The 27,034-nt window shown below is 51.1% G+C and overlaps 1 protein-coding gene across 2 annotated transcripts; it reads right to left on the reverse strand.

The window, feature by feature from the left end:
• Window positions 1-23,582: 23,582 nt before the first annotated feature.
• On the reverse strand, window positions 23,583-24,957 carry LOC100899945 (protein Mpv17). Of its 2 annotated transcripts, XM_003737315.1 has the most exons (4): window positions 24,747-24,957; window positions 24,267-24,502; window positions 23,957-24,147; window positions 23,583-23,847 (listed from the first exon to the last, which is right to left on the reverse strand). In XM_003737315.1, exons 2-4 carry the CDS (start codon window positions 24,425-24,427, stop codon window positions 23,597-23,599), a joined length of 603 nt encoding a protein of 200 aa, XP_003737363.1. In that variant the 5' UTR covers window positions 24,428-24,502; window positions 24,747-24,957; the 3' UTR covers window positions 23,583-23,596. The 2 variants fall into 2 exon arrangements, with proteins under 2 accessions (XP_003737363.1, XP_018493972.1); XM_018638456.1 differs by lacking the exon at window positions 24,747-24,957 and having other exon boundaries at window positions 24,267-24,721.
• Window positions 24,958-27,034: the final 2,077 nt, after the last annotated feature.

A 27,034-nucleotide genomic window follows, 5' to 3' on the forward strand; every position in this document is an offset into this window, starting at 1 on the left:
CTTTAGACCAGTTTCTGACCTTTCTGGCAGTGGTCGACGGAGGGGCATTCCGCGATCACGACCTCCCGACGTCCGCAGCTCTCAGACAGACAAACCGACAGGCGTACCGACAGCAACCAATGAGCCAATGACGCTCCGTCGAGGATTCGACGGTCGTTGATAAGTTACAAATATTTATTATTTGCTGAATTCTCGCTCGTTCGCTAACCGTCGGAGGAACTCTCACCGTGCGTTTAGACGTGGTTTGTGTTCCCTCGGCACCCCTTCAAAAAACATACAGGAACCTGCGGTCACGACGAAGCTCATCGCGACCGAGAACACTACTGATACGAAGAGTTGTTCTCAATCAGAACGCTGTGACGCCGGGAGCATCACTTCGCATGCCGTTCTCGACAATGTGATTCTGACTCAGAATACCTTCAGCGGTTGTGGTTTGTCAGAGGTGCCCGATTGTCTTCAAGGCAGCTGACAGGCTTCTTTCAAGCCACCCAAGTCGCGTACTCGAGTAACCGGATGTTACCATACGTCAGGTGGCTCCTAATCTGACCGATTCATCTGAGGCAAGCCACCGAATTTGCCATCGAGTAGAGACTTGCTGTTTACGTCTCGAGAAGAAGGGCTGGTCTCTTTGTCCTTATCGGTTATCGGTTCGATTTCAAATGTGCCAACATTCGGGCTTTCGGCTCCATAGGTTGATCGTCGGAGCGTGCGCGATGACGAAGAAACCCCGCTTCAGATGCGATGAATTCCATGATCTGGGTTATCTTCGATCCAGCGATTCGATCAATTAGGGAATCATCGAATAAATTAGCGGTGCAGATTCAAGGAATTCCAGAGGCTCGGCTTTGTCGATTGAAAAAGGGCCTTCTGTACAGCGATTTCGGAGCGAGAAGGCAATACACTGATTCGGAATCGCCACGGACTCCGCAACTTAGCTCCCCCTTACGCCACGCCGCCGGCATGATGCCGGGGTCATTTGAGGGACTGCGTCTCGCCCCCCCCTTCAAGCAACAAGTGGACTCCGTCCGGTTCATTAAGGACCAACTAGGATCTCCTTGCGCTCAATGAAACATCATCGGCGTGAATCTTGCGTAGGGAATATTGATTCAAGGATCTCACCGTAGAATCCCAGCGCGACGTAAACGCTATGACGGCACTGCCGCTGGCCGTCACAGACACTTCTCGAGTTTCGCAAGCGATGGCCTGAAGAAAAACGAGACTGCGATTCCGGATTCGCTCATGTTTTCCGACGAAATCAGACTCGCCTAGGCAGACGATTTGAGCTGTAACCTTCCCCGACTCACCATCACCGCTCCATCCATGCATTATTCCGAGAACCCCGACCCTAACTCCGGCTCTCTCCCGGCAAACGAGTCTTTCGCAGGCGAAGTTTTCCTCGTTTTTGTAATTTCCCGGGACAGTCATTCACATCAATGTCCCTCAGCTGCCATGGATTGAGTAGCCATTCACGAAAGCAGCACCGGTGTTCTTCTGCCGATAAGCGCAGATTCGTCCACGTAGCTCAGTCAGGTGGATTTTTGATTTCGGAATGCGCTACGAGAAATCACCTATGCAAAGCTTGCGATCTGTCTTGCTAGTCGAAGATTCGAATGCAAGCGACACTGGTTCCCGAATGGTGCAGAAGGCACCGTTCTCGGCCGGGAATCGTAAGTCACGACGACGCTCATTGAATGTTGACATAAATCGAGGAGTCAACATTGCCGCTGATTCCTCCCAGACCCTTCCTCCGAGAGTCCGGCTGTCTCGAGGAGTTTAGAGCTACTCAAGAAGCTCAACCCCACCCCGATTCAGATTCGAAAGGAGGACTTGAGCTCTTTTGGTTCAGGAGTACCGCAGCACCGGGTCCCTGAGCCAAGCTTTAGAAAAGCTCAGAGAGAGCGCGCGGGCTCTCGCGGACGCTGCTCCACGATGGTATGCCATTCTGCGGATGTCTGTCTGTCTCCGAACCGAGCAGCCATCAACCCAAACACAAACGTCGCTCGTGGGGATCGTCAGCGATAAAGCGTTCTTTAATTAGTTGTTCGACTTTATCATGGAGAAACTCGATATAACTTAAGTGCTAGCTGAAGTGCCGATAGTCCCGAGTGATTATCTTTTATGTCGCTCGCGGTGCGGTGTCACGGCAGCAGATATGTAGATAACATCATTGGAATGTATGGCAGTCAGGCGCTTTGCTCGCGGACCCTTGTCATTAGATGTCATTTCAGTTTTACAAGAAGTACTTTTCCTCAGCGTCCGAGACCGAAAGGAAGAAAAAATATAAATACAACTGCGTTTCCTTCCCACGTCGGGTAGCCGTCAATTCGAGCATTCTCCTCGCGTAGCCTTATCGTCGGACGACCGCAAAGGAACAATATCTCAGGAATTTCGATTCTTACCGAGGAAATCGTCCCACTTTGACAGGCGACCAGTCAAGCGAGAGATCTCCGTCGTCGTCGACAACGGGAGCAACAGTACAAGGAGAAGTCGGGGATCTTTTCCCCTGACCCGGTTGCGCGACCACATTCGATTCGATTACTTTTCGGAGGCAGCACCAGCTGACACTGAAAACGCGAAGGGAATTTTCTGAGAGACCGAGCTGATATACCGCAGGGTGTTTGATTCTACCGAACGGGGCTCCGAAAGCAATCGCGCGTTATTGATTCGCGAGAGGGGTCCGGAAGGAAGGTGCCGTTCGAAAGACGAGGAGTCGATATGACTTATTGTCAGTTTGGGAAGGAAAGCTGCGTTTTCCCTCGTGGTCGTGACATCTCGATGCTGAGCGGGAACTGTCTCAGAACCCTTCCGATACGCGGTTACAGCTCGGGGTCGAATATCCCGTTTCGTCATCTTCGGATTCCGAGCGTCGCGCGACTTGTTCCGAGTGTGATTCAGAATGATCGCGATGTGTACAGCTCGATGCATATCCGACAAGGAGCACTCTTCTCAGAATTCTAGGCTCATCGTCCGGGATCGGTTCATCGGCTGCTAGGTGACTCAAAGTGACCGAACTTCCGGTCGCGGAGAAGACCTTGCTTGCCATGCAAATCAGTGACTTTTTGGCATTGAACTCTGCGGAAAGTCTTCATCCCTGACCTTGGTTATGCCGTGATATTCATTATAGGAAACCGTTTCATATTGAATGGATGAACGCATGCTCCTCACACAAGGAGGGACTTTTTCGGAGCTCTTTATTTCGAAGATCGATCCTTCTACAAAAGCGGTTATTTCTCAACCCTTCCACCCGCTGACCGACCGAATTCTGATGTTTACGTCGCTGATGCAATCTTCCGTCGGAATCAGCATCTCACAGAGCAGGGGCTCCCGACAACGAGCACGATAGGGGCACCAGGACGTCGCCCAGCCTTTAGAAGAATCACCTGCCTGCGGATATCCGGACGAGCGAGCACAAGGAGGGATGATACAGAGTATCCCCTTGCGTCGTCCTATTCTGGAATTTCAGTGCGTTCCCCTGCAGAGCTGGGCTCGGGCATCGGACGGGACACTCGACATCTCCCCTTCCCGAGCAACGGAAGACTCCGACAAAACCAGACAGAAGATTCGGAAGATCTAAATTTCATTCCTCGACACCTGAACGTACGGTGAGACGCTACGTCGGAAAGGCCTGTGTGGTTTCCGAAGCCTACTCCATAAGCCTCCCCACCGCGCAGTGTCGGGAACGATTGAAGCCGCCGATCTGTCCCCGGAATCCGCGCGCTGATAGAGTCGATTTCGCTCGTTTCCTCTCGGCCAAGAAGAAAAAGCGATAACAATCGGTTCTAGCACTTCTGGTCGCACATTCGATCACCGCTTTGATCCGAGCAGTTTTCGGCACAGAACGACGACTCGTCAAAACGATGCACGGTGACGGAGACCGCTTTCGCAACAGATGATTGTTTGAGAGGCTTCCGAATAGAGTCAGAAGTTCCGAATACGAAGCGGGTTTCTATCGTGGATCTCCGATTCCACAGCGGTGTCCCTTCATCTGACTCGCCGAATTAAGTGCTCGAAAATATCAGGCAGGCACTTAAGAGCATCGAAGATGTTCTGTAACTTTCTGCTAGGGAGATCGAGATCACTTCCGCGTGGGTTCGCTGCGACGCCGGACTGCAATTTGTGCTGATAAGTGCTGCCTCGATAATGTCACGAATTGACGGTTTTTCTGCGGGAATCGCTGCCACTGCACTTCGGCGACCGGAACGCTTACGCAACCGACCACGGCGGATTCGCACTTTTCTATTATACACTTGATGATTCAGAAGATAGATCCGCTCGATGAGCGACGGGAAATCATTTGCGAACCAGCGCGTCCTGAGTCGGGAATGTTTTTCCGTACTCCCCGGAGTTCGAACAACAGGACAGCGACTCCTCCCGAATTCAACCCTTAAGCGGGACACGCGAATATTCCTGTCTCATTGATTGAAGTCGATGATGAGCTCAGGAATGCCGAGCTTCTTACCTCCATCGTTTCGAAAATCGCTCAAGCAACTCCTGGATGCGGTCGTAGACAAAGAAATACCTAGTCCGGGGCGACCAAGCCGGGAATGACCCTTCGATCGAAAGCGTAGGAATTCCTCTCGATAATCTCTACCGAAAGGACTTGAAACTCGGAATGACCTTCAATACGGGGTTGACCGGACGGAGAGATGATAGATACCGAGCTGACAGCTTTGGAATGCCTTCTGGGGAGTTCCGCTGTGAATGCGCGCGATTCTTCGGGTGGAGAGGTGTAAATGCCAACGCTCGCTCTATCTCAGTCCACCGACAGGTCCATCATAAACTCGGAACGCGCCTCTACGTAACGGTGCACGGCTCAAGGAAACTCTACGAAGACTGAACGTCGCTGTCAAATCAGCCATCCGCTCACTCAGCTGTACCGGCCGTACTCCGCAGGGTCAATATGCAGGTTGCTATGTGGACCTTGCAAGCTGAGGCAAACCATGGCAACGACAAACTTGTAATTTATAGCGTTCCAGCGAGCTTATTTTTCGTCGGGACTCCTCGGCAGATTTCGGGAATCGTTTTCAGGATTGTCTGAGCTTATCTTCTGCTCGTCGAGCTAATATATCCTCAGCACACGCTCGAGTCTTGCGTGGTTTTCCGAAGAGGAATCATAACTCATAACCTTCTGGAGTTGTCGGGATTGGGCGAAGCCAATCGTGTGGAAGAACTCCCATCGACCGTAGCCCAGGGTCTTCGAATCTTCCCGGAAATCGTATCTCTCGATGAGTTTTCCACAGGGAATGCGGCTTTTCGCGGAAAAACGATCAGACGTAGGCGTCGCCGGAAACCTTAGTCACCGTTCAACAAGATGTCCCCTCGATGGATCCCTCCAGCGATTATTACACACTTCGAAGTCATGTTTGCATCGCGTCAACAAAGAGTCATTGCTTGACATTTTTTTTCTGAAACAGAAAGCGTCGGCATGCGAAATCTCTCCTGCTCCTATCGTGAACAAACGGATCTCCCCACATATCCTTCTGCCACCGATCGGAACAAGCTGAGAAGCGGTTCTTCAAGGCAATGCTTAAGAGCTTTGACTAAAAGTGAGTGATTCTCTCACTCACTCAGATCTGAAAACGTATCCTACGCGACCGGAAATCCACACTTTGTTCATATGAACAGGATTTGACTGAAATACACCATTCTGATTGTCAACAAAGTTTCTGACGGGGTCTCGAGGAGATTGAGCTATATCCTTCTCTGAAAGACCTTCGGGAAAGGTCCATGTTATCGAATTCTCAGATCCCGTGCCTACTCTATGTCCTGGCGAGGAATGCCGCTCCGAATGATAGGATAGCTCAGAGTCCCCGGGGAGCAAGATCAGAAAGAAGCGACACTCGAGAAACGTCGAGAGATTGTCATCTCACGAGATACGTCAAGGAATCGACCGAACCTAGCGACCGATGATCGCAGCAATTTGCGAAGATGTCGTTCCGCAGTTGGCGCCAATCTGTCATTCGCACAGAAAATCGTAATGCAGCGCTGCGTGTATAAAAGAAAGTATTTTGCGCGGGCGGACATTCATGCGCTGGATGCCATGCAAGAGAAAAATAGTTTTGTCAACTTTGCCGGTTCTGATCCGCGTCGAGCTGCGTGTGCTCGAAGTTTCATACGTTCCAGAGTCGGCATAAGGGGTCTGCAAGCCAAGCGAGACCCTGTAGTTCGCGATCGAGCTCTGCTAACCACTAATTGTAAGTGTCCGCTTATAATGCGCTAAGTATAGCCGTGCGCCGTCGTGAGGGACGGAAATTTCCAGCGAGACTGGACGTCGGGAACCTGTCTGGCTTTTCATTTCGTTTCATACGAGTCGCCCGACTGGTGGTTGCGGGCGCGACCTTGCACTGAACATCGATCTGTCAGATTGTCTGAGCTTGATGACACATTATATAATAGAAAAGCGTTGCAGCACATCCGACCGGCTGGTGGCTCCACTCCCCGCAAGCTCGCCGCCAAGCGTCAGCCAGCCAGCCAGCAAGTCAAACGGCGAGAAACCGCACAGGAGGACAAGTTCGAGGCGTGGGAGTTGGCGCCAGATTTCCAAACGGATCCGATGCTCGTCGACGCCAGTCTGACGCCAAGCAAAAGAGGCCGTTCGTCGTGACTCGGAAACCAAGGAAAAATGAGAAAAAGAGACGCAGAACCCTTGGAAACGAACGTCAGACGCACATCCCAATCGTAACCCGGACAAATAGACGAACTACGAACTTGTTAGCTCACTCAGCGGCTCTGGGAATCCGGGTCCTCGCGCGGAGGATGTTTCCGCGCCACATCCGAGCAGCCGATCACACAGATTCTACGGCGGGCTTCACTGCACTCATACAGATTTCCCTGCAATACGCTTCCATGCTACGTTCTGCCGGCTTGTTGTGACTGTATCGAACATATGGTCGTTGGGATATTTATCTTGTTGCACGTTCCGTGTCGAATTGAAACACCCACAAGATTCAATTCGCTTTCACACGTCCCATGGATCTTCGGGGATATATATATGTATGTACGTAAATACATCGTCTCGGATCGATCGATAGGGATCTGACAGCATTCGGTGTCTCACACGCGTCTATTCCAAGCAAGTCTGCTCGCGACTCATGCTTCCCGTAAAACAGTTCGTGAGCTTCGAAAATATTTTCTGGGATAATCTCCAGTCAGATTTACATTGTTATTCGCGGCGAGAACATGTTTCCCAATGACACACATATCTGATTGGATCTCGTGGTGGGCAACTCGCTCCTTCTCCTGGAGCCTACCGGCCCGGGAATGAGAACTGTCTCTGGGCGGCAGGTTTGGTGGAATAGTTGTACTCCGAGTCTGCTCGATCGAGGATTCGCAGCGCCGCAGAGTCGTCTCCAAATTCCAGTCGAGTCTTTCGGAATTCGAACAGAAGCTGCGGAAAGCGCCGGGATTCGGAAAAGTTTCTCAGAGTGGCTTTCCAGGTAGATGGACATTGCTCGAGCGAAACAGAACAGCGGGATGCGTCGAGGAAGCCAATCTGTTTTTGGAGGGGTGGAGCAGCACGCTCTGATCCTACTTCAAGAAAGGTCGTCGATTCTTGTATTTTCCAGCCCTCTGACTCAGCACGATTCCGATAAAGAGTGATGCCACGGAAGCAACGAGGAGTGATTTTTCAATTTCGAAAATGAGGGGATCATCGAGTGCGAAATTACCTGGCAGGAGCAGAAATTGCCGTCCCCAGGGTAGAAACAATTGGGAGCATTTATCCCTCGACTTATGCTGATTCCCTCCTCGATTGACTCGCGCTGAGTACTGATCGCTCGAGCTCGTCGATCTGAACAGCTCTCTTTTGAGTAAGTTCGATACCGTCGTCGACATACTGAAGTTTGGAGGGAAAGCATCGCCGAGCACCGATGACCTTTGCTCGCGATAAACATCAGGGGTTGAAGAAGCATTTAATGTCATTAATAATGTGATACCGTAGAAGGAAATTATATTTCGCTCGTCTCGTGCAACCTATCGTGCTGTGGCGACGGTGTAGGAGGAGGTAGTGAGAACGTGGAGAGAAACGACGAATACAGCATTCACTGACTGACTGCTGCTCACGAAAATCCCGGCGGGAAAACTTAAAAGATAAAAGGCGCCCCACGATCACGAAGTGGCGCTGATTTTAAGGGTTGAGGGCGACTCAAACCCAAACTCAAGCAAAACTTGTGCAGTGACTTGGGCCGCTCACGGCTTTGTTGAAGAGCTAATCGACGATCCCGCTTCACTCATGGGTCCGGCGGTTACGCACCGACTGCGAACATGGAGAAGTTTCCATTTCGAATAAGTCTTTGGTGCCCTCTTTCTTAGTCTGAGCTGCGCTTCCAGCTGCCGGCAGATCGATTAAAAACTTCCAGCCTCAGACAACCTTGCTACACTTTCCTCCAGGATCCGAGCCAGAAGCGATGCTGATAGGGTGATATCCGCGTTTCTGGGGCTCGACTGTGCGGTGGGACACATATGAGCCTTTGGAGGATCATACCCTCCTTCTTCGGCTCGTCCCGAGTTTTTTGAGTCATTGGAGAATTCCAGGGAACCCCGGGCGGGATCTGAGGGAGATTTTCGGAAAATAAATCCATATTCCGCCGCCGCTCTTTCCGCTGAAAGCGGCTGTTCCTTTAGCCCATCAATAGCCACGTGGGTTGGCGCGTGCGTCACACGACCACGATGCCGACGATGATAACAGCTGGAAAGCCTCCGCTAGTTACGATTGCATAACGGAATATTCAATCGAAACAATCAAAGGAGAAGACGATCGAAAACAATACGGGAGAATTCGATGACGCGTGTGCGTGAGATCGCAGCGCATCCATCGACCAGAAAGTAGCAGATATCGACTCAATGTGTGTACCGAAGTTTCCGCCCTTCAATTCTGACGCTTCCATATTGATTAGAGATTTCCAAACTTCGGTTACATTGGCTGTCAGAAGCTCTATCGCATTCCCTTTGAGCTGGCTTCACTAAGACCATTCGTCAGTTAGGAAGCCGAGCGGTATGAAATGCGATCTTTGTACCGAACGATGAAACCATCAGAGCCTCAGAAAAACAGAAGAAGAGGAGCGCTTCAGAAAAGGAAGGAGACCGTCGAGCGAGAAGCAAAATTCTCCTTCATTCCGCTAATCGTCTCCATCAGAGTGGGCCGCCCGAGCGTCCGTCTGAAAACTGAACAAACCTCACAATCCGGCCAAGTGACCAGATTCGGAACGATTGGTTGATGGCGCTCGGAAAGGATCCTCTCCAAGTTCTGTTTTCCGCGATCACTCTTCTACTGTTCTTCTCCACGGCCGGTCGAACGGGCATCGGGCGACGAACTCGAAGCCCAGTAACCCCATTGAGGCCTTTGTGCGGCTCACCCTTTGTCAAACGCCCTCGCGAAAAATAACGATAGGAAACAACTAAGAAGAAAACAATTAAGTTCATCTCTGTACGGCGAGCGAAAGAGCGAGCAAGCTTACGCGCCAGTCAGCCACAGTCACTCACTCAGATAGTGGGATCGTGACCGGTGAGGTGTTAACCGCGTACCGGTCATTCTCACGCCGCCGGCCGCAAAGTTTTCGTTGTTTTCTCTTTCTCGTGCTTCAGCCGCGTTAGAAACGGAGGCACGACGGCCCTCTCAAAAAATCTCCTCCGTTCCAGTTAATGCTCCCTTTGCGCACGAGGGTGAACCGGTAGAATGTTGGAATCCAGAATTTCACGAACTCTAACTCCGTCTCCAGTAAGGCCGAAGACTCGTAACGACGCTGCGCTGCCGTTCTGCCGACTACTGTCGGCATTTTCAAACACGCAGTCGACTTATATAATTGTATAAAGCAAACGACAGGGTACGACCAAACAGACGGAGACCGGCCGAGCAGGCGGCCCATTCGATGGTTACTTGGAAGTGTCCCCCGCCTCTGCAAATGCTTCGATTGAGGGAATTTCTACGCTGCGGGATCGCTTGATCAAGGCGAGAAAATTCAAAACACAAAAAACGACATTGCCTTCCTCGCTCCCAGCTCTCAAGAACGAGCGACGTCGTCGGCTTGATTTGCGGTGCCTCTGAAGAGAGAATCTCGACGTGAAGCTGGGTGTGGCAACTGCGTATAGTACGTCGCCAGATCTGAGCAACGTGAGAGTGTAACAGATGGCATTGCAGTTGTCTTCTGATCGAGAAAACTACATAATTTCGAACGTTGGCCAGACCTTGCGGAACGGTACAAACTTGGGTTTCAGCTCGCCGTTGAATTCGCTCTCGGCCTGGTCGAGGTTTCCCCGGCGAAGAATCTCGCTTACGGAAAAAAGTGGCTTCGAAATCGCAGAGTCCCAACGACTCGACTAGACGTGGTAATGGAGCTGCAGTCAGATAACTCCGGATGGCTGAGATCGCGAAATAAAACTCACTCCCATGCCGAGTCATGCGTCGTCCCAGAACGGGCTTTTGGGCTGGGCATCTGCTCCCCAATCCAACGACAGAAAGAAAGATTTCGCGGACAGAAGTACAGTCAACATTGAAACAACGACTGCCATTTTGATCATCCGGTGTGCTGGTCCACTCGCCCGCTTGCCGGTCTGACTAGTGCTACGGACGCTCGCTTTTGCCTAACGAAAAACGTGACGCGCCTCTCTGCTAAGCATCGTAACACATTTTATGTGCATGGAGACTTTTGCAAACAGCCTTCATTCTCAAAACAAGAACGAAAGAAAAAGGAACGTACACAATCAACAAGACCAGATGCTGTTTCAAGCCGGGTGCCTCAAAACTGTTCATTTTTTGTTCAAACAAATTTGAAGGATGTCAATGTTCGCTCTGGTTAGGCGTCGAGTCGTTGAATGGATGATCTGTCCTCCCCACCCGTACGCAGTCCCGACCGCAGTCCAAGACTTCCAGAGTATTGGAGTGATTCCCTGGAGGAACCCGAACATTTAATTGATTCATTGGTTCTACGGAATCGATATCGAAGAAGTCTCTGGAGTAGGAGAGTTTGAAAATTATGAAACCGTCAGCAGAAGAGACGGAATGTGTCGTAGGCGGAGGATGTCGCCGAGTACGAGTTTCATTTCTCGGAAACACTTCTGTCACTTTGACGGATGGTCAAACGATTCGTGAGTCAGGTGCGCGTCGGTGGCGGCCACTTGTCTCCTCGTTTGTTACGAAATGACAGATTTATGCAACACAAGGCTTGTCTGAACGTCCTTAATGAGAAGCCCTCGATATTTTGCGTCAAAAAGTACAAGGATGGAATTCTTCAGAATTTCGCGCACAACTGCGCGTTCTCGCATTCGCCTATGGGCCTAGATCAGAGAGCCGCTGTCGGAAAACGAAACGGGAGAGTCCTACAGCTGAATCCCCGTTTTTCCTCATATTCCTGAAAATACGGGTACGAGGAGGTTTCGCGGTTTTCATCCCGCCGCTCTCAAACCACGAGCTTCTCCTCCGCTTCGAAGAACATGTCGAGTACGGCAATCTTCGTAATCGTAGCAAGGAACTATTGTCCTTATCTTGCCGTGGCGATCTCTCTCATCATCACTTCGTTACACGCCGCGCGGAGTTCGAGTTAATTGAAATGCACAGGTGACGAACTTGCCACACGCTAAGGCCGCGCTCAAATTTCGTCTCTGTGGTAGGCTCTTTTAAAAAAACACAGCCTCCCATTCTTATGAATCCTAGCCTCATGAAGGATGACGCTCTGAAATACTTACATGCTCTTAAGACACGGGTTCTCGACATGAGGCTCGCGTACGTAGCCACGAAAGCTCAAGTCCACATCTGAGTGCCACGGAAAAGCGCCGCCACTTTTTCAAAAGGATACAGAACCTACGATTGCAGCGGTGTCATTACATTCGCACATATTGCTCGAACGTCTCGAACGATTTGAACATACTGCTCGAACGTCTCAGACATCGAAAGCGCTTTGCTACAATCCGTGCCACTGATTGAGATTTCCAGCGACTTGTGTGTGTCAACGAGTGCGTTTAGAAGTCAGTCCACGGAGAAGATCAAGAATCACGACGCGTGCTTTCTTTCACATACGTAGACACCGTCGACCGCAAAGCGGATCGGCAGCCCTTGGAGGAAATTCTCCTGAGATCCTTGTTTCCAAAATACTGCTTGGATAGTGATACCGACGGTGTTTAGTCTCGAGCGCCCTCTCAAAATCGTTCATTCTCTTCGGGAACGCGGAACCGAGCGGCTCCCGTTGTCATTGGAAATACCATCCGTTTGAGGCGTGTACCTCTCATGCTGAGCGAGGGAGAAGGATACGGTGCTCCTACTTGCTTCATCGAGGAAATACACGCCATGGGAGAGTCTACCCTATGCTGCTGGCATCCTGATCACCATGACCGTAAACATAGTTTCTGTTTGTCGACGGCTCTCGTCGACCTTGAGTTCGGCCGTAAACTCGGGATCGGTCGCCTCTGGGGCAAAAAGTTGTAATTGACACAACAAAGCGGCCGTTGTTCTGAGTGGCATCCGATTTCCTGACTTTGTCGACACTTCCGTTCCCTCTGAGCAGATCAGAGCTGTTCTTATATTGTATCCGAGGCCCTGCGAATCAACGCAGATGCTCCGATGGTTTGACGAACATGATTCCGGGCTTGTTCACAGGTATCGTATTGCGATGACGCGGAAAAGTTGCTGCTGCTCCAACTCCGTCTTCGGGAACCTTCTGGCTGCCACATCCACAGCTGAATGGACGCTGCTGAGTGTGGGATAATAATTAATGAAAAACCTGGGAATGTTCACCGACCCTTGTCTGGATCCGGTGGAGCCGTGATTATTGCGAGCACCTTTTGTCGCGAGCCCGACCGCCGGTGGTGGTCGAGTGAACAAGCGGCTTATCCAGTCGAAAACAGTCTCAGAGGTTAATGAAAGAGTTCCAATGCAGGGGGACGGGAAGTTCTTTTGTTTTGTTTCTTCCCTCCTTACTACCTTTCAAAACGGTCAGAGAGAACGGCCCGCTCACACGAGGTGTTTCAGCATCTGGCTGGCTAGACCATTGATTTCAATTTTCAGGGTAAAGCGTAACCGTGAAAATGGTCGGCACCTAGCCACTCATTAACATGGCTGGGCTTCGTGTTAAATCAATTTATTCACAAGTTTACACAAGAACCCATTTGGTTACCGTAGAATCGGTGTCAGCTCGAAGACACCTAGCGATCGGAAAAGCTGTGCGTAGGGCACAAGGGCTCCCAGGGAGTTCGGAGCTCATTTGTTATGGAAAGAAGTCGCAAGCCGCTTCTCAAGGAGATGAGATGAACAGTTCCTTGTGTCATCCGATGGGTACTCGATGAGTACCCGCGTACGAATGCAACTTTCCCCGTCAGAAATTTCCAAATCGACGCTGGTCTAGGTAAGATCTGCATGAGGACCCTTTGGTGGAACGGGGAATTCCAATGCAGCCTCCGTAAGTAAGCGTAAAGTTTTATGCACAGTAATCCGAATTCGGGACTCGGGGAAGTACGCCAGGAAGAGCGCAACGTGACGAATCGCCGAGCGATTCCGTCTCGCTGCTACTTCTCCGAGCGGTCGGATAGGAGCTCCGAAGGGAGAGCTCATGGTGATCCAATGAGCTGTCATAAAGAATCAGAGGGAGATCAGAAAGCTCCGACTGCCCAGTAAGCATGACAGCGTTCGAAGTTCGGGCTCTGTCTGATTATTGCGAGAGAATCGATGGACTTCGGATTTCCTGAATTGATTTCACTTACGGTCGTTTTTCTCGTCATGAGCTCCGAACGTGTGTGTTTGTTTAAGGGAACGAATTTGGCCGTCCTGTAATTTGCGGAGAAGGTTTTCAGAGAATTTTTCAAACGCGTGATTCGTAATCACTTGCGGAGCGCAACTGAAGTCAGTGGAGCTGCTTCTGACGGAACCGAATAGCCGCTCGTCCATCATTCTAACTCCATTTGTTTGTTCAGCTCCTCATATTCGTTACAAGATTCGGAATCTGACGGAGATATCCTCGGCTATGCGTTATGGTCGTCTGAAACAGGAACCAGGACTCGTGTAGCTCTCTCATCACCGTCAAACCTGATAACTGATGGCTATGCCCCATCCACTGGTAATTTGCATCGTCCGATATCATGGCTGATTTTTCGGGTAGATCATTTTGTATCGTAGCGGGAAGTAACCAAAAAAAAAAATTCGGGCTGATCCACACAGCCAAGGTTTAAAGTCCCGGGTACTGTTATTCACATTGCTTCCGAGGACGGATCCATAGAGCAAATGTACCCAGGAGGATCAAGGCCGAGTACCTGCATATTCTTCCGGCAGCAGGGATCGAGCCCACACCGGAAAGTACCAACGAGATCTCGACCGGACGGATTCTCTAGTCGATTCGTCGAACTTCAGCCGGCATCTATGCTTGCGCCGTGCTCTCGTGCGCCTTAAAAAATGCGATCGGCATCCGATCGCTTTGCTCCCCATCGGGCACTTCTATCGAAGTAGGTAAAGATCCAAGGCAGCATTCCGTGCGGGGAATCTTCAACAGTTTCGGGTTATGGATCATGGCGCGGAAGAATGGAAATCGACAAACCGAGTCTTTCTCGTACGACATCTCAAGCACTCGCGGAGCGCTAATTCCTTCGAGAACAAGCGTAAAAACGATCTAGAACCAGCCTAACCACGCCCGGAGCAGCAAAGCTAACTGTGATGGAGTGGTCGCCGCTATCCAGCCGCGCGAATACCTTGAGAATAGGTGTGAAATGGGGGCATTATCATCGAAAACAACGTTTTATTCAAGCCATTACCACTCGGTTCGGCCGGCTCCGAGCCGTAGGTGTGGGTTAGTTCGCTGCTTCTCTCGGCCGACCTGCTAAATATCCCGACCGTCCGTGGCTTATAAGCTCGCTTGGAGAACTTCTAATGATATGAAATTCGACACCTGCTGAGCCTTAACCGAAAGAAGAAGAAGAACGAAAGAGGAACGAGCCGACAAAGGATCACGAGTGGAATTCCAGTCCGTACAGGCGGGTGTAAGGTGCTCACAAAGCCTCTGTAGAAACTTGAACCAATTTCGTTCAACATCCTGGATTTCGTTTAGCGCGGAGCACTTAAACAATTTGAAATAATGCCTGATCGACTCCGGGATTGTCCGATCCAGTGTTCGCTTGACCGAAGAGAACCATTGCGGCTAGACTTCGATCGGTTATCGATAGCCCTCGGGCCGATAAAATAGCAGAATTGAGGCGCACGCGACCGATCAGACTGATTTGCTTACCAAACGACACAGGACGATTATGTCCCGGCAGCCCCAAAAGACCCGAGTGAAGAAGAGAGCGGGAGAGACTGGCGGGAGAGAAAGTACTATCGGTACCGATTTGTCCGACTAGGAAAGATCCTATAATTCGGGATTGGCATCCATTGGAGCCTAGCTCGCTCTGAACACGTTCTAGACGCGTCTACGAGGGAGAACCATGAATGATGGACGAAATCGATTCAGATCCGAGTCATTGGCGTCGTCCGCGCGATGAATTGTAGCTCGGCTGATGCAAAAAACAAATGAAATCTCGAGTCGGGCCGAATCTTGGCGAAACGTAGAGCTGCGGAGCTCGTCAGAGATGCTCTGTGTTCGACGGGAGGGTGACGAATCGGGTGGGTAGTATGGACGTATCGAGAGCATTGGGTGGGACATGGGAATCATCCCTCGAAGGAGGAAGACTCGATAGGGATGACAGTCGTTACTTGTCTGGTAGAGAAGATGCTTTTCCTAGGAAACAGGCCCACGGAGGGTGGCGGGGGCATTGGTGGTGGTGATCTATTTTTGTTTCTCCTGTATATCCAGCCCACTTGTCGTTGTTTTTGCCGCCGCGGCTGTCATTGGTGGGGTGCCCCGATATCCACCACCGCATGACGCCATGGGCCGTCATCTCAGCAGGACGCGCTCGCAGAGGAACTCAGCGTACGGACAGCCTGAGCGGCGGACAGCCGGATGGATAGACGGACGGAGCGACCCAGAGATACACGGACCGACTGGCCGACTGAGCCATTTGGACTCGACCGGTAGTCGTTTGCGTGAAGACCAATCCTGCTTATTCTCATCGTGGCTTGTTCGTCTTCGAGAACAAGCGACAGCATGCTCCCGCGGCCCGCTGCTGGGCAGGCCATCATAAGTTCGTGTATGATGATGACTCAATCGACCTGGCGAACAGTAAGGGACAACTTGTAGCGTTTATGCGATAAGGAAGACGAATTCACTGAGCAATGATTTGCCTCCGGACCCGGGGTCCCGATGATGTTTCCCGGGGGGGAGCGTCGCAAGGGAGAATAGTCGGAAGCAGACGAGAATTAGGTCTGCCGAAATTCCCTGACGTGGATCATGCATGGAGCTCGTTTGAACAAGGTGCTCTTGACCGACATCAGCCGGCTCGTGGGCGCGCACTTCTGCGATTTTTTCAGTCGGAATCTTCTTGTGAAGAAAAAACACCGCGAGCCCGGATTGGAGCCGCGGTCGGCTTCGAGCCGGACGGCGGAACAAGCCCACGTGCTTAGTAGAATACAGCAGTCACTGCAAACATCGACTTCCCAGTATTCGTTCAGATTCCGGTGTCGGCGGTAATGGGGAAAAGAGCAGTGATGCCTCATTCTGTCAACCGAAGGTTCCGCAAGTCGATGTTTTCTTCTTCTGAATTATGTACGAGACTTTTCAACTCATTGTACATCAGCACGCTAACATACTCGACATGTATGCATGCATGCAAGTAGGCAAACAAACGAACAAACAAACAAACGGACAGATCTTTTAAGCACAGAATCTAGACATACACACGGGGGACTGACACAAGCGAGCGACGGAGAGTGGATAGAGAGAACTAAAACGGTTCCTTATTCGCATTGAGTACTCTCATACTCGCTCGAGGATGGGGGGCAAGTCATTCATTTTACGCATGTCAAAGCGATTCAATACGACACAATGGAGACTGAATTGAATCGCGCCTCCAAAGTCACTTGGTGTGAGAGTCGTGTCTCTCCAGACACAATGCGCACTGCACTAACAGTTTCCCTTCGGAGTCCGAGCTCGGTTTGTTAAGTCGCTTCTGTTGGCGTTTCTAGCCGCGAAGTGGCTCCTTCTGAATCTTATGACTTCTCGGTGACGGGAGTCGCAACACACTCTCGTCTTTACAGCTCTTGGAAAGCCTCGTGTTTTTTTTCTCGAGAAACCGTGCATCTTATGTGTACATTATTAGACCGGATTTAGATGATTCCCTGAAATGCGAGATTCAATGCAATATCCTCGCCGCGGATGATGCCTGCTCCGAAAATCCGGGGTGGCGCTCGCCCGGACGAATACCGACAATCGGAAGCCCCATCGTAAGATCGAGCCCGACAGCGCCGTGACGAATCCGTGCTTGAAACTCGATGGGCTTCAAGAACACTGCTATCTACCTGCACGGACTAGACGGTGGGATTCTCGACCTTTCACTCGACTACTGGTTTAGTTCAGTCTGGCGCTCAAGGAAGAAGTCCGAATCAGCAGAAGGAGATCCGTCAACGTTAAGCCGGATAATGTTAAATATGGGCGTTCCCGATCTGTATAGGGGTCACCCAGACCGCATGGAGCACGGCTTGGGAGACCTCGCCGAGTCGCCTCCTTCTGCTGATGGGTCTACGTGGCGCAGACTTCGAAGGCAGGCTCTCGGGACGCGCGCTGCTACCAAGAAGGCAATCCGCCCTTCGACTGAAAGAATGCACGAGAAAATGAATTCTCCATCGACTATAACTCTAGCCACTGCAACGGTCACAATGAATTTGTTTCGTTTACCGGAACCAAAATGGATTCCGAATTGAATTACGAGTTGAATTACGATTTGATACTCGATCGAGGAAGCGAGCACGCTGTTCAACTTCGCATGGTTGCTTCCTGCGGAGCTGTTCCGGATTGCTCCGCAGACAGGTTCGAGTAGAGTAATGGGCGCTGGTGAAAGAGAGCCTTGCTCATTGAGAAGGGAGAAAATTATGGGAGACACCATCCAGACTCGACTCGTGCCGGAGAGCATTAACGAGAAGCCCAGGAATGCCAACAATGCCTTGCGGAATTTTTTTCATATCTCCCTGGGTCGAAAACTGTTTCAAGAGCTTATCAGCGAGCTTGTCGAGTTCCAGATGGATTTAGGGTGTCCTCGAGCTTCCCCGGCACAACGTGCTAGACTCGACTACGCAAACACCTTCCTACAAGGACAAGCTTCGACTGCGCATTGATTGCCTCCAGCCACGTGTCTTGGGCATACTGTCAAATGGAGAATTGATTTCGGCGGAGCTTCCCCCCGCATGCGACTCGAGGCACCATGATTCCGTCGTGACCTTCGGGGTTGTTCAGCCCCCGCAAATGAGCTTCAGCTTATCAGCCACTACCTAGGGCAGAATGATTTCTTGAATGGGTAGACCCTAACGCGACGGTTTGGGAGACGAAATTTGTAGAATCAATCGTCATACTAAGAAAGGAGCGATTTCGGAAGCTCTGACTCTGACCGGAGTCCGAGATTAACGTGAACCTTTCAGACGGCCTGAGCATTCACTACAGGGGGTCACCGGAACTTTTCTGAGCGTTCCCTTCTGACATACGGACGTAATCAACGAGATAGGTATGTGGGGAATCCAAACCAAGACACCCCAGTCTGGGATCGAATGCAGCGACAGTCGGCTGCGAAGCCTGACCTTACGAGGCGGTGTGAAAACAATGTTTCGGATTAGATAGATCTCGATCTCGGTAGTAATTGATTTGTTAGCCGGAGGAGATCGAACGAGATATTCGTTAGTATCATCGAAAACGACAACAAATCGTTTTCGTCATTATCTGGCTTGAGATCTGGATTGAGCGTAGACCTACTCACTCGACAGCTCGCTTCTCCCCACTTGTCTCGCTGTCTGTCTGTGATCCCAGACGACAGAGCGACGGGGTGCCGTCATCAAAACATAAGTAAACAACTATTGAAATACACCCATTGCGAAGCTAGATAACATCGGATAACTTGCTGACAGAGGCTTGACCTCTAACTCGAGACGGATGTTCGGAGAACAGGGATGGATGCATACGTACGTACAAGCGCGCCTATCCGGCCGGCTATCCGCCGTCGACCGATCCACCAATCCTCTCGAGTGTGTATTATTATTTTAGCTGACCGGTAAAATCCGAAGTTCGCTGTCTGTCCACCATCCGCCGTTCTGGGCCCAGGGGCGCCCCGATAAAGTCATGCCGTTTTTTTCGTTCTTTTTTCCTTCACTCTCGATTGCTTATTCGTTGTTTGCTCGCTGAAGTCGATTCGAAGCAGCAACCTGCCCTGCATGTTGTCATGAAGTGCTCAGCCGGTGTTTGATTTACATGGATGGTCTCAACGTGAGATCGACAGGCAACAAACGCTCCGTGCATTGAGGAGAGGGAATGAATCCGCGCTCGAGTTTCGGCATCCTTAAACATATATTGGTTTGCAGCAGGATCGACATATTGTCCGATATTCGGTGCACCAGGCCATTAACGAATTCACACTCAGGGCCTTCAGCGAGCGTCTCTCTGCAGTGACTCGAGGACTCGAGGATAATTTCTGGAGACCGCACCGATCCCTGGGGGCAAGAGTCTACAAACAACTAGCAAGATCCCCGAGGCGATTGTGACAACAATTCCCAGATCTTCTTATGCACAGCAATTGACTTTCCTGGGCGGAAAACTGTCCTCGATCCTTGATCGAGACGCTCGCGGAGTCTCTGAGAAACTTCGCACTGAAGCGAGGAGATGAGTGAGCTACCACTCCGATCTCGAAACAAGCATCACACCGAAAGGCTCCGGTCGTCCAACACATGCGGCTCGAGCAAGGGACTCCCCCCCCCCGCACGTATTTCCGCAGAGGTTTTGATAGCGTCACCAGCGAGGTTCGCGAGTTAATGTTAGTCAGGTCGCCATCCAGAATTCCCGTCTAGACCTCCGAAGAGGGAGGCTTTCCTCGAGAGAAGGCGTGATCCGAGCTGCTGGCGGTTACTCCTAGATGTCAAGTCCCTGGGATCTGGTCACGAAATCCGCGTTTTCGCGACATACGGCATCTTGAGACTGCACGATATCGTCGTGCAACGTACAATTCTATCGTGGAGCCGGGAACCATTGAACCCGACATCTCGGAGTAGAGACGTTCTCCAAAAGCAGAGAAAGTTCATGTAGCCAAGGGCGTTCTCTGCGATCACCTCGTTCAGCTCACTCAAAGTCGATTATTCTACCCTAATTCAATCTCTGCGAGGAATCCCGCTTTCTTTTGCGAAGGTCCTGATCTATGAATGCACCGCCAGGGGCAACACATCAGGATTTCAGACTCGACTAAGCGAATGGAATAGTTATGCTCGAGCATTGACATCCTACCTACTCGCTTACGTGTTGCGGAGAACGAATTAGATGGCTCGATTTAGGTACGAAATCCCACGGTCAACCCATCTTAATCTTAGTCAGTGGAACACCTCGGGTATCGTCGTCGAGAGTCCATCGCGGATGCGATACTTTTCAGCGTGACCGCACTGTGACATGACAAAATTACTCCTCGTTTGCCTTTGGGACTGGGAGTGACCCACTGTGTGGTAGAGTTCACAGCGTCGCTTACTGACCCTTCGGACCAGGAGCATTCGAGGACGAGATCTATGATATTTCACCACGGAGCTCCCGTATTTCTGCCTGATCAGATCGGCTTATATTGACAAGGGAAGAGATTCCATTTGAACGAGTCAATGGAGCCCCAACTATAATGCCGGTAGCGAGAAAAATGAGATGAGCAGCTCGAAGTGCTCGACAGTGATCGTTGGGCATTTGAATCCATAGTGAAAGACTAGCCCAATGAAAATTGAACGGATTTGTTCCCGAATGGGGAATACCCGAATGCCGGGCAGAAGGGGACGAGAATCCACTGTGCATTCGTCTAGGCGCGATACGCTTTCAACATTCGATATCAGAGACTTTTGGCGGTTTCTCCGAGCTTCTTGTGGCGAACCGAGCCACGTAACGAGGTAGGCACCTAGGGTTCGCGAGGCCACGATAGGCTATCCCGGAGTGCTCTTTTAGAGAAGCGCGGTCACCCTTTGGTGTCCTATGAGGTGCTCCGTACTGAGGTGTCGGATCGAGGCTCTGACTGTTCCTAAATGTTATTCTCCATCTGTCTCGGGTTTTGTCTCGGATTTCTACCGAGAAACGACATAATAAATCAGGTCATGCTAGAAAAACTATTTTCTCGGCCGTTCTCTAGATGTCGCCGCTTCACAGCAACAACCAACTGCGCTAGGAAGTTCACTTTGAGATGAAATGACTTCGTGGCCAGCGGTCGCCTAGCTTCTCGGGAGCGTCCCAACTATGCACATCGGCGCTTCCGTGCGGAATGTCGGTCCTAATCCTCATCCGAGATCACCGCTCGCAACGACGTGCACATGACGGATGTAGACATTCTGATCAAACCCAGATTGCGTCATTGACGGAGCCAACGACGTCGTAGCCGACGAAGGCCGCGAGGACCCGGAGCGCTCTTCCTAACAGTCGGTGAGGTGTTGCTCGGGCAGGAGACGAAACACAGAAGAGACCACAACTCGTTGAAGGTAGGTTGTTAGGATTCCATCGTGAAAACGATTTTGTTTGACTGACTAGCTGCGGCCAGACGCGGTAGATTCGATAGAAGATCAGTAGATGTGTACCTATGCAGAGTGTGAATTTGACTGACGTCGGAAGAAAGCCGAAGAGAGAAGCTCAGCCGCTACATCAAAAGTAGGTTGTTACTCAATTCTCTGACTTCTTGGGGTTGCAACCCTCAGGTCACGGCTCGTTTGAAAAGCCCCGCTCCGTCTACCGTGAGTTGGGTGCTGACTCTCACACACAAGATGAGATTCGGAGCGCTTGAGGTGCTCGCGCTTCGTGAAGAATATCTCTCGCAACTTTTCAATCTCTCACGGTTGGTTTATGAAATGAGTTTGTTGCTCACCGACCCGCTAGAAAGTCTGTTTAGATCGACTAGTTGCCGACACGGATCCGCGCTTTCGACCCGATAACTTTCGCGAGAGCGAACTTTGCCGTAGCTGACAAATCTGACTGTCGGTAGTCTGCCGATGACTTGAGAACTTCTCGGAGCTCAGAAAAATCGGACTCTAAGCCGGCAGAAGGCTCATCGAGACTAGCGACGTGAGTCTATCGACAGAAGTCCTTCGAAAAAACCCGTTGTCTCCGATATCAGGCTCGTTTTCATACCCCAAATCGAGATGCCGATTTGACGTATTTCTGAGCTGTCACTCGGGGCCTTGTCCTGAAAGTTCTGAGTAGGGGTCCGCATTGATTTGGTTGTCCGTACAGCTTGCGCTTCGAGGGAAAAGATCGAATTTTTTCTCGAAAAGAGCATCCAGAGCATTTAACATCGACGTCCGGTCGAGGGCAATTTCTTTAATGAGCTAAACAAGCTCGATTACCCTTTGGTGGAGCCGCTGATTGCTGGGGGTGGCCGTGATCTTTGCTGACTAGTTTAACCGATCGGACCCATATGCCTAATGCTTTCGGTCACCGGAGAGCCCACTGGCTAAGCCGCTGGTCAGCGAGAAGGTCGAAGTTTAACGGTCCGCGGTTTGGTCGATCTAAAACGATGAGCGTCCTTCTGGAGGACCATGCCCCCAGGACGAGGGAATTCTTCCACAGTATCGGAGCTCAATGATTTCGAGATCGGTTCCCACAGCTTCTCACTCTGGGTCAGAAAGCGTCGTCGAGATTTCGGTGAATCTTTTGAGTGCGACTCCGAATCCGCATCCGCGCCCATGTACGTCAACAGCGCAGCGAGCACCGGCAGGCGGCGGCGGCGGCTGTCGCTGCCTGTACGCGCTTCGCTTGGGAGTGTTGTGCTTCTGAGAAATCAGAGAACCTCGTTTGGACCTACTCCGCATCGCCCTACGGGTAACTCTCGAGAATGAAGCTGACATGGTCTATTTGTCATTTTGAACAATGATTGAGCAGAGTGGACTGGTGCTCGATCGGAACCCAGAAAAAAAACGAGCCCGCGCTCAACGAGGCCGTCTCAGGGCTCACTCGCGAGCCCTAGTCATTGAACGCGCGACTAGATCATGAAATGACGCCGCATTGTGTTCTCAGGGCATTTGTCATCTGTCATTCGAACTGAGTGACCTCTTCCACTCGGCCCGATGTCGTCAATCACAATAGACTAGATAGTTGGTTCATCCATCCCCAGCCACAAAGGTAGATTAACCCACTGTAAGTAGGGGTCCCACGCGGTTCGGGCGGTGGCCGATTTGATTTAACGAGTCAAAGTCCGATTATTGATTGTGTACGTGGTTGGGCGAATGCTCGGTATCCGCGGCACACCATGAGCCGGAGCCTTATACTCTCTGAATATTGGGAATCCAGGAAGCAAGCATGGATGGCCTAGGAAATTTCGACTGGTCACGGCCCAGTGATACACGGGTACAGGATCCCGAGCATTACTGGGAATGAGATGTGTATACCGCTTTCAAAATACGCTTTCGTCTCGCCTCTAACATGAGATAGGTTTCCGCTCCGGGTAAATAATTAATAATCCGTGGCTGATTCTGGACAACGGATTCCGCAGTCCATTTCTATCTTTATTTCTGCCTAGAGAGTCACAATTCACAATAGGCGGTCGCAACTCTTCACTCGGGACGATTGTCAGATAAATCTGCCATACTTTTCTCACCAGGGTGATTCGCTGTAGCCCTCTGCACGCCCTGATTCGACATCCAGGACAAATAGATATTCCAGAACAACGCTATTCCGCTAGCGAATAGAATCCTGTACGGCAAGGGCACGAAGTTGAAGTTTATCACTTGGGCAGCTGGCCAAAGCATCCAATTCGATAGTATTACCGTGACGGCATCGTGCTTTATTGTCTCAATGATCTCATCTGTAATCGGTTATGGAAGACATTGAGCTTAGAACCAGCATTGAGTTAATAAATCATGCGCCAATACAGCACGCGTAACAGGAAGCCGCTCGGGAACCATCGAATTCACCTGATTTCTGCAAATGCACAGCACCGGCCACCGCCAAGAATCCGGGTAGGAAAATCGGCGCGAAAATCCCCTGATCGATGGCCATCATCTTCATGGCCCGGTATTTCGCTTCTTTCGGCAGGAGACGATCCAGCCGATAGTACCACGTGCTCAAGACTGGTCCCACGTAAATGAGACCGATGAAAAAGAATCTGCGGATATTCATAATTTACTCAATTTCATGTCTGCCTCGATTAGCACGAGAGATGATTTTGCTTCCGAGTATGGCTGACAGCTCGCGGCGAGCACCCGGGAAAGAGCAGTGAGGTACCTGGCAGTACGCTTGAAGTCGATCGAATCCTTCTCTTCGATAGCTTTCTGAGCGATAACGTCTCCTGCCGCCATCAGAGTAGCGGTTGTGACGATCTGCGTTGTCTTAGGAGACGAAGTGTTCGCTCTGTGATAGGCTCGGAGCAGGAAAAATCGATTCATCTCCCCCTCTGTGAGCTCCGGATGCGGAGTACGACCACCCTCCCGATGAGTCGAGTCGGAATCGTTCAGGAACTCCTTGAAACATTGGTCATCATTTCGAGTCAAGTATCGCCCTATGCGCGGACCAGCTGATTTACTGTTCGAATTCATGACTTTTTTGCCGTCGGGCGTTTACTCCGGTGCACTTTGTGGGCTCCAAAATCAATGACCTCTGGCATGACTCACATGGGTCCAGATTCTGAACCCATATGAATCCAGACTCCACTAAGGACTCCAGTGCTCCGAAAATTCTCAAAAGATCTCATCGATTGGATCGAACCTACTGTTCAAGCAGAGCACCGTTGCCGAACGAAGAGAGCGCCGCCTAGTGCGCCAACTCCAGAACACGAGCATGCGGATCTTTCGTCTCACTTGCACAAATAAGGCGTACCGCGTCAATGTCGAAGACTTTCGGAAGATCGGGATGTCTTCTTCGAACTATGGCCCCGATCTTGCGCTGAGATAATGCATGACCCAGGAAAACCGCGTGCGCTCAGCATCACATCGACACGCACCTGGGATTCGAAGCGGTGTGTCGGGCTTTAAAACCGATTCCAGGGATAGCGCGGCGCATGGAAGCATCGTGGAATTCTAGTTCGGGAGCGAGACTTATGCCATCGAGCTAGTATCCTAGCTGCAGAGGACTGCATTCCGGGATCGATTCTCTTCGACTATCTCGCGGATCGGTCGAGATGTGACGACCTTCAATACATGCAGACTCGGTCCTCGGCTAAACGTTTGACGGCCGATGAGACGATTCGCTTATTGTAAGCCTCCCCCGAGATAGCATGACGATGGAGGATACAGCATCATGTGTAGGTATATGGAGGATAGTCGACAGTGGCGGATCCGAGGGGGGGGGGCAGGGGGCCATGCCCCCCCAAGAATCTTCGATCCCTATACGAAAGCATGGGCCGCGAGGTGGCGCGTCATCATTTTCGGCTCTTTCCCCCCTGAAAATATGACTTGGCCCCCCTCAAGAAAAAAAGCTGGATCCGCCCCTGAGAGTCAAACGCTATCAAACTCAGGCGATTAGTCTCATGGGGGACGGCGAGATGGATGGCTGAGGATACCGAGAACCGGAGATCAACCGCAATAAATGACAAATATTCGAATTGGAAATAGGAATTGGAATAAATATTGGGGGGATCTAGCCTCGCGACTTTTTCTTTTGACGAAGACGTCGGCACCGATTCGCTCTCCCCGTCTTCTTTCACGGCGCGCGAACTTTGTTGCACGAGCTCACTGTACCATTGCCGACAGGCTGATTCTGGGGCGTACTTTTCTCCTCACTCTGGTCTGGCTTGTTCACGCGGCTCCGTTTCACAATCAGAATGAATTGTCTGCTTCCCGACCGCACGATGCACGAGTGGCTGCTCGTCTGAATATATGGGGACATCTGATGCCCCTCCAGTCTCCTGTGATACCCGAAATCCGGAGCATCTCCAAAGCGCTACAGGTGTCATTAAAGTCGACACTTCCAAGCTTTTTTGACAACGTCTCCGGAATGGCCACGTCAAATCTCCATCCTCATCACGCTCGGGTCGCTGTCTCGGAGCCGCTAGCCGTCTCTTCCCCTCAGTCACCGAGAAGGGTGCCGGGAAGCCGATGTTTTCCATTTTATACGGGCGATTACCGCAGGGAAGGTACCCTCAGGGTTAGGCCTGCCCTCGTTCGCACCAATCCCTCGTGGAGGGCCAGCAAGGTGGAGAATATATCCATCCCCGCAGACAAGTTGCTCTCGAGCATCTGATTCCCTACGGGCTTGAAATATTCTATCGATGTTTTTCTCGTATTCCCCTGCCGAGCGTCTTTTGGCCGCACTGCGAGGGGCTATAGTGGCCTGAGGCGCGCATTTCGCGTGCCAGGCTTCAACCAATAACGGCTTGGAGGATCTTCTTCGGCATTCGTTCGAACAAGGTCTCCTTACGGAATCCCTCGAGAAGCCTTTCAGGAGATCGGGAAGAAAAACCGGGCGATTTTCTACGGTAGTCCATTGCAACGCGACTCTCAAGGTAGCCGGGTGCCTGACTCGGACCGGTGAGCTCCCGCTCAACACAGATTCTTCCTCTCAGGAAGGGTCTGAGAAGCTGTTTGGAGCGATGCGAGCACTCTGACCCCTCGGATGTCCATGAAATATGTAAGCTGGGCAAGCGACATTTCATCCTCCCCACTCTCACTTTGTCACTGTTTATCCGTCAGATGGAGCCGTTTGGGATAAGAGGAGCGCATTCTCGATGTTACTTGGTCTCTCTGAATGAAAGCACAAAAGTAGAACCTATAACGAGCCTCGTGCAGCCCCACAAGAGAGAACTCTCGAAGCTCCGTAACACAGGAGAGTCCATGAGAGCGAAAATCAGTGTACAGCACGCCTGGTCACTTCCGCGCGGCGGGTTCGGTAAGTAGCTCGTTCGAATGGCTGTGTGAGCCACGTGAAGCGAGGGCATGCTCACTTTGACTGCACATTGCTGCTAATTCGTTTCAGGAAGTAAAGTTGCTGACTAGCATATGACACACCGGCTCTCGTACCCACGCACACACGGACGACTGCACAAGGACACCTCGACC

The sequence above is a fragment of the Galendromus occidentalis genome, unplaced genomic scaffold (genome assembly GCF_000255335.2).
Source record: "Galendromus occidentalis unplaced genomic scaffold, Mocc_1.1 scf7180000075458, whole genome shotgun sequence".
NCBI lineage: Eukaryota > Metazoa > Arthropoda > Arachnida > Mesostigmata > Phytoseiidae > Galendromus > Galendromus occidentalis.